The sequence below is a fragment of the Sarcophilus harrisii genome, chromosome 2 (genome assembly GCF_902635505.1).
Source record: "Sarcophilus harrisii chromosome 2, mSarHar1.11, whole genome shotgun sequence".
NCBI classification, from domain to species: Eukaryota; Metazoa; Chordata; class Mammalia; order Dasyuromorphia; family Dasyuridae; genus Sarcophilus; species Sarcophilus harrisii.
Window position 1 is genome coordinate 634,287,255 of NC_045427.1, and position 13,394 is coordinate 634,300,648.

The window sequence follows — 13,394 nt, forward strand, 5'->3', positions numbered from 1 at the left end:
ACTGAAAGTACCTCTAGTATTGTCAATGTTTGGATCAAAGGGTATTTACTGTGTGTTTGCAGTAAAATGATATGTGCATTAAAATATTACTATATCAAAATGTTCTTCCATGAGAGACTTCTTCTGTCACATAAATTTACTTAATAGAGATATTTGAATATAATTTCTAATGATCTTATTATTTAAAAACAAGCAAGTTAAAAATGCTAAGATTCATTTTTTGTAGCTACTTATTTTAGAATTATTTATTGTTGTAAATATAATTTTAGAAGATATGATATATAGAATCATTGCTATAAGGTTAGTCATTAGAAAATTAGTTGAAGTCATTGTATGCTTCCATTTTTGTTTCGGTTAAGAGAATGAGCATTTCTGTTTTAGCCTTTGTAAATTAATGAGTTTTGGGGAAAAAATCATGTGAATTGTCCTTATTTTGATTTGACTTCTCAGATAAATATGTTTGATTTATAAATCTACCAGTTGATGGAACTGCATGCGTTTTCTCTTCTGGGTTATGCTATAACTAAATATCATCAAGAAACCTCAAGGTAATTTAAATTGCTAAAATGACTATCTTCTATTATCCCCTGAAAGAGAACTTCAAATGTTTTACTGAAGAAAAACTTGCATTCTGTGCCATTTATAGAATATATTCAGAAATTTAATAATAAATGTTTTAGTCATATTTTGAAATTTATTTCCTTCATTTATAAATCATAGGTTTCATTTGCTACAATAAAGGCCTTTACATGTGGTAATTACAGAAGGAAATTGGAATCTAAAAACGGCTATCTTCCCTTTCATTAGAGAGATGTTACTTAGTAGGTGTCAAAAGAGCATTAATTCTTGCAGACAGTTTCACTGAACTTTTTTTTTTTTTTTTTAATTAAGGAAGGGTTCTATTGGGGAAAGGTTGTTGTATAAAAAAGTAATAGCTGTTGTATTCTGTGGTATAAATAATTTCCATACCTTCATTTTTAAAGGGTTGAGTCTTTGTAAGTTCTTAACTTTTTAAAACTGAGTTAAAATCTTCCTCAAGAACTGGGCAGCTAAGGGATGCAGTCAAAAGAGCATCAAGCTTAGTCAGATGATGTATGTATGTGTATGTGTGTGTGTGTATATGTGAGAGAGACAGACAGACCCTGGGGAAGTCACTTAACTCGGTTTCCCTTAGTTTCCTCATTTGGAAAATGAGTTGGAGAAGGAAATAGCAAATCATCTAGTATCTTTGCCAAGAAAACTCCAAATGGGGTCACAATACACTGGAAATGACTGAACAACAACAAAAAGAACCAAAACATGTAATTAGCAATTTTGGCAAGCAGTAGGCTTTTTTTTTTTTTTTTCCTCTCTTTCTCTCATGCTGTAGGCCAGAGGAATCTGTGGGTTTGAGAACATTGTTGTTTGTTTTTTATTCTCAAAGAGGACCAAGACATCAGGTAGGTGATGCCATGATATGCAAGTAAATTAGATTTAAGAGAGGGCGACTTTGGATTGAGAGGTAGGTTTAAGTCTTGGACTGTGCTATTTTGCTATTTGTGTGACCTTGGACAAGTGACTTCTGAGCCATATTTTCATCATCTGTAACATGAAGGGGATTAAATTTGATGATCTCTGAGATCCTTTCCAGGTCCTTCCTCAAACATATTGTTATTGTCTGTCTTCTGCTTAAAAGTTTATTTTCTTAAAAAATTGCATGTGTGTGTATGCATTTATTGTTTTTTATTTTTACATCACCATACCCATTTTCTTCTTTTCCCTTTGGATCATTCCCTGTAACAAAGAATTTTTTTTAAAAATGGAAAATGCAGATCAGCAACTCTAATATCAGATAATAATTGAGTTTGACAGCATATACAAGTGTTCTGTACCCATTGTGCCCCACTTCTAGAAAGATAGGAGGGTTATACTTTTTCTTAGGGAACCAAGTAGAATACTGGTTAGTATATTGGGCTTGGAGTGAAAAAGAGCAGAATTCATTTCTAGGTTCAGACACTCCCTAGCTTTGTAATCCAAGGCAAATTATTTAAGTTAAAATATCTACTTCAGTTTCTTCAACTGTAAAATGAGGATAATAATAGCACTTTACTTCTCAGGGTTGAAACAAGATTTGTAAAGTGCTTAACACAGGACCTTGAACATAGTAAGTGTTTAATAAATGCTAGTTTTCCTCTCATCTTTTCTTCAGGACCAACATTCATTGTAATCATTGTTTGTATGATCCTGGTTATTTTGCGTCAATTCCTATAAAACTTTCCATGTTTTTATTTATTTATTTTTTTTGTATTCTGTGTTCTTTTGGTGGCACAGTGACTTTTAAAACATGTATAAAATAGAACTGCTAAACACCTCACCTAGTAAGGTTTGTCTCCATGTTTCTTTCAAACTTCCTTTTGAGTGTTGTCACAGGAGTTCCACAATAATGTGAACGTTCCTTGATTCCTAAGTCACTCTCAAGGGAGTAGTCTAGTTCTGGCCTGGATAGGAATCCTAGCTGGAGTTCATAATTCTTAATCATAGCAGATTTATGTGAAACTCTGGGAGAAAAGGCAACAAAAATACATCCAGTCTCAGTTCTTGGAACTGTGCCATGCTTCAAACTTTTGAATGGAAAATAAATTGACTTGTTTTCCACTTGGATGAAGTAACCTAAGTTATCTCTACATGTACCTAACTGGAAAACTTTTAATGACATTTATTACTTTCAGTATAGGGGATGGGGGACAGGAAATAAAACCAGAGCAAATGTACTATAAAAACAAGCCTACACTTGAAATTTTTTGTTCAAATTTTAAAAAACATGTATAAGCCATAAAAAGAAGAGTACAGATTGGAAAAGATTTGAATAGAAACTTAGTTTGGGATGTTTGTGGGACATCCAGTTAGAGATATGTAATAGGCAGCTTGGGTGCCTGGTACTGTGTTAAGCACAAGCCAATACAAAATTCACATTATGTTCAGTTTATTCTGATATATCAATTGCTTTGAAACAAATTTAAAATAAGTATTTGATTGTATTTTCTGCTTCTCTTTTCCTTTCTTTCCTTCGCATCTAGTCTCTTTTAAGGATCCACAATAATTCAAATAAAATGATTTTTTAAAGTGTTTAGTACAGTGTACAGCACAGTATAGGTAGAAAAAGCAATAAATTCTTATTCCCTTCCCCTTGCCAAATGGCATTTAGAGGAATACCTTTAAATTGTTGAACTTATCTCTAGTATCAAAGAGGAGAGGTCATGAAATTTGGGTCCCATTTCAAGATTTACCAGTTGTTACTTGGAAATGTTGAGCAAGTTACCTATAATTTGCTCCATGCCTTCATATTTAAGGATTCAGGTTGAGGGGATGTCTAGGAGGGTGAATAGGGAGGGGGTAGTTCAGGTTCTCCTTGAACTGATACAGATCATAAGGCTCCCTGATTCGATGGATGGTACTGGAAAGCAGCTGACATTGTAGTGACCCTCTCCAGTCACCCCCAGACTGGCCCATCTCAGGCTAGACCTGTACTCCCAATTTTTCCAGCTTGTTACACTACTATGGTCTTCAGAAGTGGACAGTCATCTCCCTGCCTAGGCATCAATGAACTGGGATTTTTCCCTCCTGCTTTCTGGGATGGTAAATATTAATTTGATTACTCTGGCAATAATTTAAAAAAAAAATTTTTTTTAAATTTAATAGCCTTTTATTTACAGGTTATATGTATGGGTAACTTTACAGCATTAACAATTGCCAAACCTCTTACCCCCCCCACTCTCTCCCCCAGATGGCAGGATGACCAGTAGATGTTAAGTACATTAAAATATAAATTAGATACACAATAAGTATACATGACCAAAACGTTATTTTGCTGTACAAAAAGAATCACACTCTGAAATATTGTACAATTAGCTTGTGAAGGAAATCAAAAATGCAGTTGGGCATAAATATAGGGATTGGGAGATCAATGTAATGTTTTTTAGTCATCTCCCAGAGTTCTTTCTCTGGGCGTAGCTGGTTCAGTTCATTACTGCTCCATTAGAAATGATTTGGTTGATCTCATTGCTGAGGATGGCCAGGTCCATCAGAACTGGTCATCATATAGTATTGTTGTTGAAGTATATAATGATCTCCTGGTCCTGCTCATTTCACTCAGCATCAGTTCGTGTAAGTCTCTCCGGGCCTTTCTGAAATCATCCTGTTGGTCATTTCTTACAGAACAGTAATATTCCATAACATTCATATACCACAATTTATTCAGCCATTCTCCAACTGATGGACATCCATTCAGTTTCCAGTTTCTAGCCACTACAAAAAGGGCTGTCTGGCAATAATAATTAAGGATTCCATTTTGTGCAGGACAGGACACTACAGAAGGAATGGTCAATATAATTACTTCTCTAGCCATTTCTTGCACATGATATTTCAATGACTGGAACAAGTTATCTCCTTTCACTTCTTGTGCTTCAAAATCCCTAGCTCAATCCTTCTGCTCAAGTTCACCAAGACCAAAAGGCGGCTGCTCCTCCCCACAATTGTTAGTACTTTTCCTCTCTCCAGAAAATCACTTCATATTTACATTGTTTACATTTTTTATTGTCTCATGTATCCATAGTTTCCCTTTGGTAAAGTTAAGCTCCTTTTGGATTTTTTATTTATTTATTTATTTTTATCGCCAGCATTCAGCAAATAAAATAGGAGGGATGTGAATATGTCATGCCTACTATGTTAAACACTTTACAAATGTTATCTCATGATCCTCTCAACTACCTTGTGAGGAAGATACTGTTATAATCCCTATTTTACAGATTAGAAAACTGAGCCAAACCAAGGTTAAATGGCTGGATTTGAGTGGGGGTACCTTCTGACCTTGTATTCTGCCTTTGTATCCCCCTCACTTTGTACGGCAGGTATTTATTAAATGTTGAATTTTCAAAGAAAAAAAAAAATTTTTTTTAAATGACTGTGTGACTTGTATCCAATTGAATGCTTATTTTCTGTTGCAGAAATCCAAAGCATGAGCCTCTGGGCAGGTAGACCTTGCCAAACCTCTCGCCAGTAGGAGAACAATCCATGAATATTAACTGTAACTAAAAAAAATCAGTTTAAAATAGATTCATTTCTCAGAAACCCTGTCCAGAGTTCATGCTTTCACTTTGTATGGGGGAGGTGGTGACATGCCATGGCAACACTAACACCCTTGGGATGCTCAGTGCAACTTTCACTCCCTTGGCAGTTTGCTCTGCCCGCCAAATAGCTTTCCAGTTCATGCTGTGTAAGATTCATTTTCCAGTCTGATCTCAAAAGATGATTAGAGTTGGGGAGTTTAGAATTGAGATCCTAAAACTTAATTAAAATAAAAATGTGCATAGTGATGTCAGTAGTGTCTTAGTGGTAAGCAAAGAATATCCCGTCCATTATGTATGGAGAAATGACTGAGTCAGAGGGAACAGGGAAGTAGGAGACATACTATTTCCAAGATCTATATAATCTAAGTGATTGCTCAAGGGAGGTTTTGCATTTTGAGGTATCATCAGTTTTGGAAGTGAATGAGTTTGGATTTTGCTTATAGTTTCTTATGGTTGATAGGATCCCATTCATCCAGTAGAATGGCCTCTCAGTTGGTCTTTGGATGGGAATTACACAAATAGAATAACTAAGAGCTAACATGTAAAGAATGTCACTGGGGGAAATGGGACAAGAAAAGATTGGCCAGTCATGGAGCAAAAGGGAAAGAGTGTGCACTTTGCTACGTGATGATTGCATGCATCTTTGGTCAGACTTAGAGGAAGATCACATTGGGTGGATTCCTTGTAATAGACAATTATATTTCCTTAAATCCAAATGCTATCTATTTCTCAAACCTGTTGTTTGTCTGATAGCATAATTAAACAACTTGTCAGAGAAAAGAATTGTATTTTAACCAGCCAGCTAGATGGCATAGTAGATAGCATGCTGGCCTTTGAATAAGGAAGACCTGAGTTTGAATTCTGCCTCACACCCATTAGTTGTGTGATGTTGGGCAAGTCATTAATCTTTCTGCCTTAGTTTCTTCATCTGTAAAATGGAAATAAGAATGCCTGTTTCACAAAGGATCACATGGTATAATATGTGTAAATGCCTTTACAAACCTTAAAGAACAATATAAATGCTAGCTATTATTACCTTTACTTAATTCATTATTAAGTGTTCATTAATATTGAAATTAGAATGATTATTTAAACCCATTAATTAACATCCAATTAATGGTAAATAATCCCTAAATTCCAAAATGACTATTAAGATTTATTTTGCTTTAAAGTTCAGTGATAGAAATAGAGAAGTTGATCAATGAAATAAATCAAGTATACAATAGTTATAAATGAATAAGCACAGTATTTGATAAAATCAAAGGTTGAATTCTTTGTGATCCTTTTGGGGATTTTCTTGGCAGACACTGGAATGCCTTGCTCTTTCCTTCTATAGCTCATTTTACAGATGAAACTGATGAAACTGAAGTCAACAGAGTTAAGTGACTTGCCTTGGATCACACAGCTAGTAAGTCTTCTATAGTCAGATTTGAACTCCTGAAGATAAATCTTCCCGATTCCAGACTCTGAACTCCATCCACTGTGTCATCTACTACTCCTGTGTTAAGACTTCACTATTTATCAAAAGCTATTGGGGAAACTGAAAAACAATTTGGCAGAAACTGGCATCTCACACTGCATAATAGATAAGCCTGATGAGCTTATCATCTCAAGTGAATGCTTTTTCTCAAACACATTTAAGGAGAGTCATTTTGAAGTTTGTTCTAATCACCTTTTTTTTGGTATCACAGGACCATTATGTTTGAAATCTTAAAATCCCATCATAGTCCTCCTACTACTTAAAGATAATTTCATTTGAATATATTATCATTAAAGGTTTCTTTTTACTGTATATTAAAGTAGCACTGGAGTTGTGCTTTGCTACCTTGTATGGTAACAAAGTGTGTGGTCTTGCCCAAGTTACTTGATCTTAGTTTCTTGCTCTGTAAAATGAGAAAATTGGGCTTCTTAGATTTTTTTTGCAGCTCTAAATCTTAGGATTCCATGACATCTATGTATATAGTACGCTTTAAATAAATGTTTTTAATTTACTTGTTCAGTAAGTATTATTCAGTGTTTGGGACTATGGAAATCTGAAGACAGAAAAGAAATTCTACTGGGGGGAAATAGAATTGCTGATACTTAATTCGGTTACTAGCAATGTGATCCTGAGCAAATTACTTAACCCAGTTTCCTTGCCTGTAAAATGAGTTTGTGAAAATAAGTGGCTACTATTTTTGCATGTATTTGTTAAAATAAAACTATTTATTTTTATTTAATAGCCTTTTATTTACAGGTTATATGTATGGGTAACTTTACAGCATTAACAATTGCCAAACCTCTTGTTCCAATTTTTCACCTCTTACCCTCCACCCCCTCCCCCAGATGGCTGGATGACCAGTAGATGTTAAATATAGTAAAATATAAATTAGATACACAATAAGTATACATGATCAAACCGTTATTTTGCTGTACAAAAAGAATCACACTCTGAAGTATTGTACAATTAGCTTGTGAAGGAAATCCAAAATGCAGGTGGGCAAAAATAGAGGGATTGGGAATTCAATGTAATGGTTCTTAGTCATCTCCCAGAGTTCTTTCTCTGGGCGTAGCTGGTTCAGTTCATTACTGCTCCATTAGAAATGATTTGGTTGATCTCCTTGCTGAGGATGGCCAGGTCCATCAGAACTGGTCATCATATAGTATTGTTGTTGAAGTATATAATGATCTCCTGGTCCCGCTCAAAATAAAACTATTTGAAAAAAACTAAATAGTAAAAACCACAGTAGTATCTTTGCCGAGAAAACCCCAAATAGAGTGGGACACAACGGAAAAATGACTGAAGACCAAAATAACCAAAATAAGTTATTTTACTCACTGATGTGAAAGGGGAAGATTCGCTGCTAGCTGGAGCGGCCTTCTATCGGGAGAACAAACACACCTTGGGCAGGGGTGGGGGGAGTGGGAGCCCTGCCCACCCTAATGGGGTGGGCCCGATAGGACTACAATGAACTAATCTAAGTGAAATATCGAGAAGCATATGGCTCTTGGAATAGAGCCTGGAACCTACTAGTTGTGCGACCTTGGGCCAGTCTCGTACCCCGCCTGCCTCAGTTTACTCATCTTAAAATGAAGACGAAAATAGCAGCACCCCTCGCAGCGGCCTCGGGCGGTGTTTGCCAGGTGCCTTGCCACCTTTCCAGGGGTTGTAATGACAGCCGCGAAGTTGGGCTTGATGCTGTCCGGAGCACCGGAGGCGCGAGGCAAGCAGCTGGAAGCCCAGCCGGCAGCGGCTCCGTCCCCGATGCCGGAGAGGGCAGCGCGGGGCTCGGTCCCGGGTCCGGGACATGCGCTCCGGGCACAGCGAGCCCCTCGCTCAGGACCGGACCACGTGTGACCATCAGTTACCGGGCTGTTTTCCCTCTTTTTCATTGGGGAAAGAAGGGGGTGCGCTGCTAGTGCATTGGAGAAGGTCCCAGGGAACGGCCCAAGAAAGTACCCGGGCCCACCGGGCTCCCCCGCAGGGGGGCTCGAGCTCCGAGCGGCGGGACCCACGCCCGGGGCACAGGGAGCCCCGCGCTCAGGGCCGGACCAGGGTGACCACTATCCGTTACCAGCTTGTTTTCCCTTTTTTTTTATTAGGGGAGGAGGGAAGGGAGAGGAGCTGCTCGCGCACTAGAGAAGGGTTCCTGGAAGGGACTAAAAGAAAACCCCCCCGGGGCTCGGCTCCGCCCGCGCTGGGGGCGGAGTGTGGAGGGAGAAGTCAGGACGCATGCGCGCCGCCCCACCGGCCCCTACTTTCCCTCGGGATCCGCCAGTCCCGGGGGGCTCAGCCCGGCACCCCCGGACCGGTAGAACTATGGACTTGGAGCTGGAGCTGGACAAGCTGGAGCTGCCCAAGGAGAAGACGCTCGCGGAGCAGGCGCCGCCGCCCGCCGCCCAGTGAGCCGCCGGGCACGGGAGGGAGCGGGAGATTTGAATGGAGGGCGCGGGAGCGGGCGCGGGCAGCGCGGACTGAGCCCCCTGGGTTCCAGTCCCCCCTCCTCCCTCCCCACCCCCAAGGCCCGGTGCAGGAGGGGGCGGAGTCTGGAGCCACGGGGGTCGGTGGGGGGGGGGAGAAGTAGGAAGCGGGGTAGGGGGGGGGGTCCTGTCTGGGAGTGAGCGTTCCCAGAGGTCTTAGGCTGCTTGAATGAATGAATGAATGAGTGAACGGGGTCGGGGGGGCCCAGCGCCGCTCTGTGCCCTCTCCTCGGGGAGCTCACAGTCCTATGGGGAAGCGCGGTGCAAACCGCCTGGGGGAGAGGGGTCGCGACTGGGGGCGTCTGGTGGAGCCAGGGCGTGGAAGTGGGGGGCGGGGGTCCCGGCCTGGGAGAGCCGGAGGCCGGGGGAGTGCGGTGTGAAAGAAGTCTGGAAAGTTATGTCTGGGGGGGCGGGTGTGGTGAAGAGCTTTGATTGCTAAACCGGGGCACGTGGAGCCGGAGAGGCTTCCAGCTCTGCTGAAGTTCTAGGCTCTTGGGTGGAGAGAGGCGAGGCTTTTATTCTTTCTTTGTGTCGTGGATTCCTCCGAATAACGTTTTTAATCAAGTTAACAAGCAACTATAGTAAGCACCTTCTGTCTACCAGACACTTCGGAAAGTGCTGTGGATACAAGGAGCTTACGGTCTAATGGGGAGATCGAATGTAATTAAGTACAAAATAAAATACCCAGCGTTAAGGGAAAAGGTCAATTCTCCGAGAGCCTCCACAGCTGGGGATCATAGCGTCTGAAGGAGCTACAGGGCAGCCTTGGCTGACATAGGTGTACTGGGAATGAGATACATCGGAGGCAGAGGGAAGAGGAGAGAGGTCAGACAACAGCAACTGTCTCTCAGTCCCCTTGTGTGAAGGTTTTCCTGGAAGGCAGCCTTAGTCTCAGTTGAAATAAATAATTACTCCAAAATCCAGCCAGCTGGTAAAAATTGCAAACGTTTATTTTTCCTTCCAAATTAGCCCCGTTAGTTCAGAGACCTATTTCTCTGCTTGAGCTCTTGCAGCGTTGTCCTTGGCTTCTGCCTCTGCTTTCTTCAGCCTCCAGCTCAACTCCGACTGGTGACTTCTCAATCTCCAACTGAGGCGAGTACCCTCCTGTATCTCCCAGAGTGCTCTATTTATGCTACTTCTCCGAGAGTGGGATTGTGGGATATCTCCCAGCATGCTCTCTGGCCCTAAGGAAGGTGTGAATTCAGATATCTCTTTCTAGACCCTGAATCTCCCAAACTATGAACTCCACTGAGTACTTAGATACTTATGAGCTCTCTAGAGGTGTGAACACAAGCATTGTTCTATCAGTATTAGCAACTTATCACCTTGTAAGGATTCACTCTAAGGTGTGAACCAATAAGCACTGTATCAATTCTATTGAGTTAACACCAGGATTCGGACATCACCCTTGAGTTTTCACCTTGTTTCAAGTTGAGTTGACACTAGGATTCCAATATCCTTGTATCATCCTCTCACAGGAGGACATCCGTTCTGCAGCTCCGGGTTGGTTCTCCAGCAGCCACTGTCAGATGACCCCCCCCTGTATTTCCAATAGCTCCCGGTAGTACAACAGCCAAGCATGGCAAAAGAGAACAAACATTAAGCACCTACTATGTGCCAGGCATTGTGCTGAACATTTCACAAATATTATCACATTTGAACAAGAATTAACTCTTTATATTCTTCATTTTATATTGAAGAAACTGAGGTAGACAGATGAAATGGCTAGTTTAAGTATAAGGCTGGATTAGAATTCAGTCAGCTCTTTTCACCTCCAAGCCTTGTGCTTTAGATGCTATACTAATGCTAATTGATTGTTGATGGACTCCAAATTAGGAGCCCCTGAGGTAGCTCAAGTAGAGCTGGATTCCAAGAGTCTGAGGTGAAAAAAGAATGTTTTCTTTTGGAGGGCACCTCGATACCAGATGGGGTATCCTGTATGGGGAATGGCCCCTACTAATTTGAGTGGGTGAAGGGAAGGATAGCTATAAGATCAGAGGGTATTTTGGGGCTATGATATTAAGAACTGGAGACAGTAAGGAGCCATCTGACTTTATTGATCTATGATGAGTCCGAATTGCTCTATAGAAAAATCAGTTTACTGGGGGGGAGGGGGGAGAGAATGAGTTGGAATAGTGAGAGATTTGGGGATCATCTAGGAGGTTATTGTGGCAATGATTCAGGCCAGAGATGATAAGGGCCTAACGATTAGGAGTTATTTTGTTTAACCTCAGATAAAGATCATAAGGTCATTGATTTAGGGCCATACGGGGCCCCAGAAGCCACCAATCTAACTCCCTCAATTTACAGTTGAGGAAACAGGCCCACAGAAGTTGACTTGGAAGGTCAAATAGGTCACAGATGGCAGGAGAGATTTGAACCAGAGGCCCTCATTCTGGATTCAGCTTGCTCTTTTTGTTGTATAGCACTAGTTTCTACTTGCAGTTTTCTGAATCTCAGTTTTTTCCTAACTTGATCTTGTTACTCTGGATTGACGAACATGGCACCTCAGCCTGTGATGGATCCTTCAAGTTCTATAAATGCTGTCAGCCAGATGTCGTCTTACAGGTCTTTTATCATTTCATGTAATTTAGTGCAGTACACAGGCTGCTACTTTAACAATTTTTAAAATACTATCTCTATTGCCCTTTACCTGATAACTTAGTGTTGTTAGAATTAGAGCTAACACACCTGGGTGTTCTTACGTTGTTCTCCCCCCATTCCTTTAAAATTCTTTTTGATACTTCCTTAGGTTTTAGCAGAAGAGATTAAATTTCTCCGTATTTATGAACCAAGGATGCATGCTTATGTCAAATGTATTACCTGGTCCCCATCTCTCAGAGCAGTCTCTAGAAGTTTTTTGGTTTTTTGTGAGTAATTTTTTAAAAAAATTACATATATATAATATATATGTATATATATGTAATATATAATTCATCTATATTTCCTCAATTACATAATAAAACAAATTTTTTAACATTTTAAAATAAGTTTTGAGTTCCAATTCTATCCTTCCTTCCTTATTTCGTGAGATGGTAAGCAATCAGATATGTTACACATGTGCAATCTTCCCAGTCTCCTTTGCTGGATCACTATCTGTACCAAGTTCCTATTCCCTGTCCTGGTTCTGTTTCTCTTAGTGACCTCATCCGTTCCCATGTGCTTAGTTAATCTCCCTCTCTAGTCTCCTTCTTGACCTTGTCATGCACCTCTAGTGCTTATTGGACATTTTATCCCCACCTCAACATGTCCAAAATGGAGATGATTATCTTTTCCTCCACTCTTCTTCCAAACTTCCCCATTTCTGTCAAGAGCACTTTTCTCCTAGTTACTGAAAAACTCAGAGCTTTGGAACATCCTCATCTCTTTGCTGGCCTTCACATCTGGACAGTTATGTACCTCATCTTGACTTTTCTGTCTCCACAACATGTCTTGTAACTCTTTCCTTCTCTCCAGTCACCAATCCTATTCCAGCCATTCAGCACTGTTTTCCTGGGCTATTGCAATGGCCTCCTAAGTGGACATCATGACTCAAGCTTTTCTTTCCAATCCATTCTCCATACAGCTGCCAAAGTGATTTTTCCCAGAGTGCATTTCTGACCAGCTCCCCCCTCCTCCATACTCAATAAACACCTTTTTACTTGGAGAATCAAATATAGGCTCTTTGGCATTTCAGCCCCTTCACAAACTGATTCCACTTTACCTTTCCAGTCCTTTTTTTTTTTTTTTTTTTTTTTTTTAATCACCCTGTGGTCCAAATAAGGTGACCATCTTGCTGTCTGTCAAACATGGCACCTCTTCTCTGTGTCTTTGCCCAGGCTCTCCCTTGTGCCCACAGTGCCCTCTCTCATCTCAAACTCTTAAAAGTCTAGTTCTATTCAAAGTTTTGCTCAAGTACGACTTCTGTAGGCCTGAGGCCCCAGTTACTGATGCCTTCCTTCCAAAATTACCTTTTTCTTGTTTTGTATGTGTACACACCTGTTATATCTCCCAGCCCCCAATAAATTATGAGTTACTTGAGAACAGAGGCAGTTTCACTATTGTCTTTTTATCTCCAAAGCTTAGAATGATGCCTCCTGCATTGTGGATGTTTCAATGTCTATTCATTGCTTGATTGATCTACATGTTAATTAAAACCATGAGCTCATAAGCATTACATTAACAGGGATCGTATTTTATTTAAATCTTTCCCCCCCTAACAATTACAAAGTAGACATGTAACAAATTTATTGGATTGGACATATACACAGTGCTTACATTGTGTCCTTTTAGTAAGTCATGGGAATTACAAGTTCCTTATTTGCTCACTTTTTTTCCTTTTTTTTTTTT

General features: G+C 40.3%; 1 protein-coding gene across 1 annotated transcript in view; it reads left to right on the plus strand.

Annotated features, from left to right (window-relative positions):
• The first annotated feature begins 8,692 nt into the window (after positions 1 to 8,692).
• The window catches only part of DNA2 (DNA replication helicase/nuclease 2), a 44,232-nt gene continuing 39,530 nt past the window's right edge, over positions 8,693 to 13,394 (plus strand). Inside the window, exon 1 of the mRNA XM_031956875.1 lies at positions 8,693 to 8,987. Coding sequence (XP_031812735.1) covers positions 8,818 to 8,987 — 170 coding nt within the window. The 5' untranslated portion in view covers positions 8,693 to 8,817. The remainder of the gene's footprint in view (positions 8,988 to 13,394) is intronic.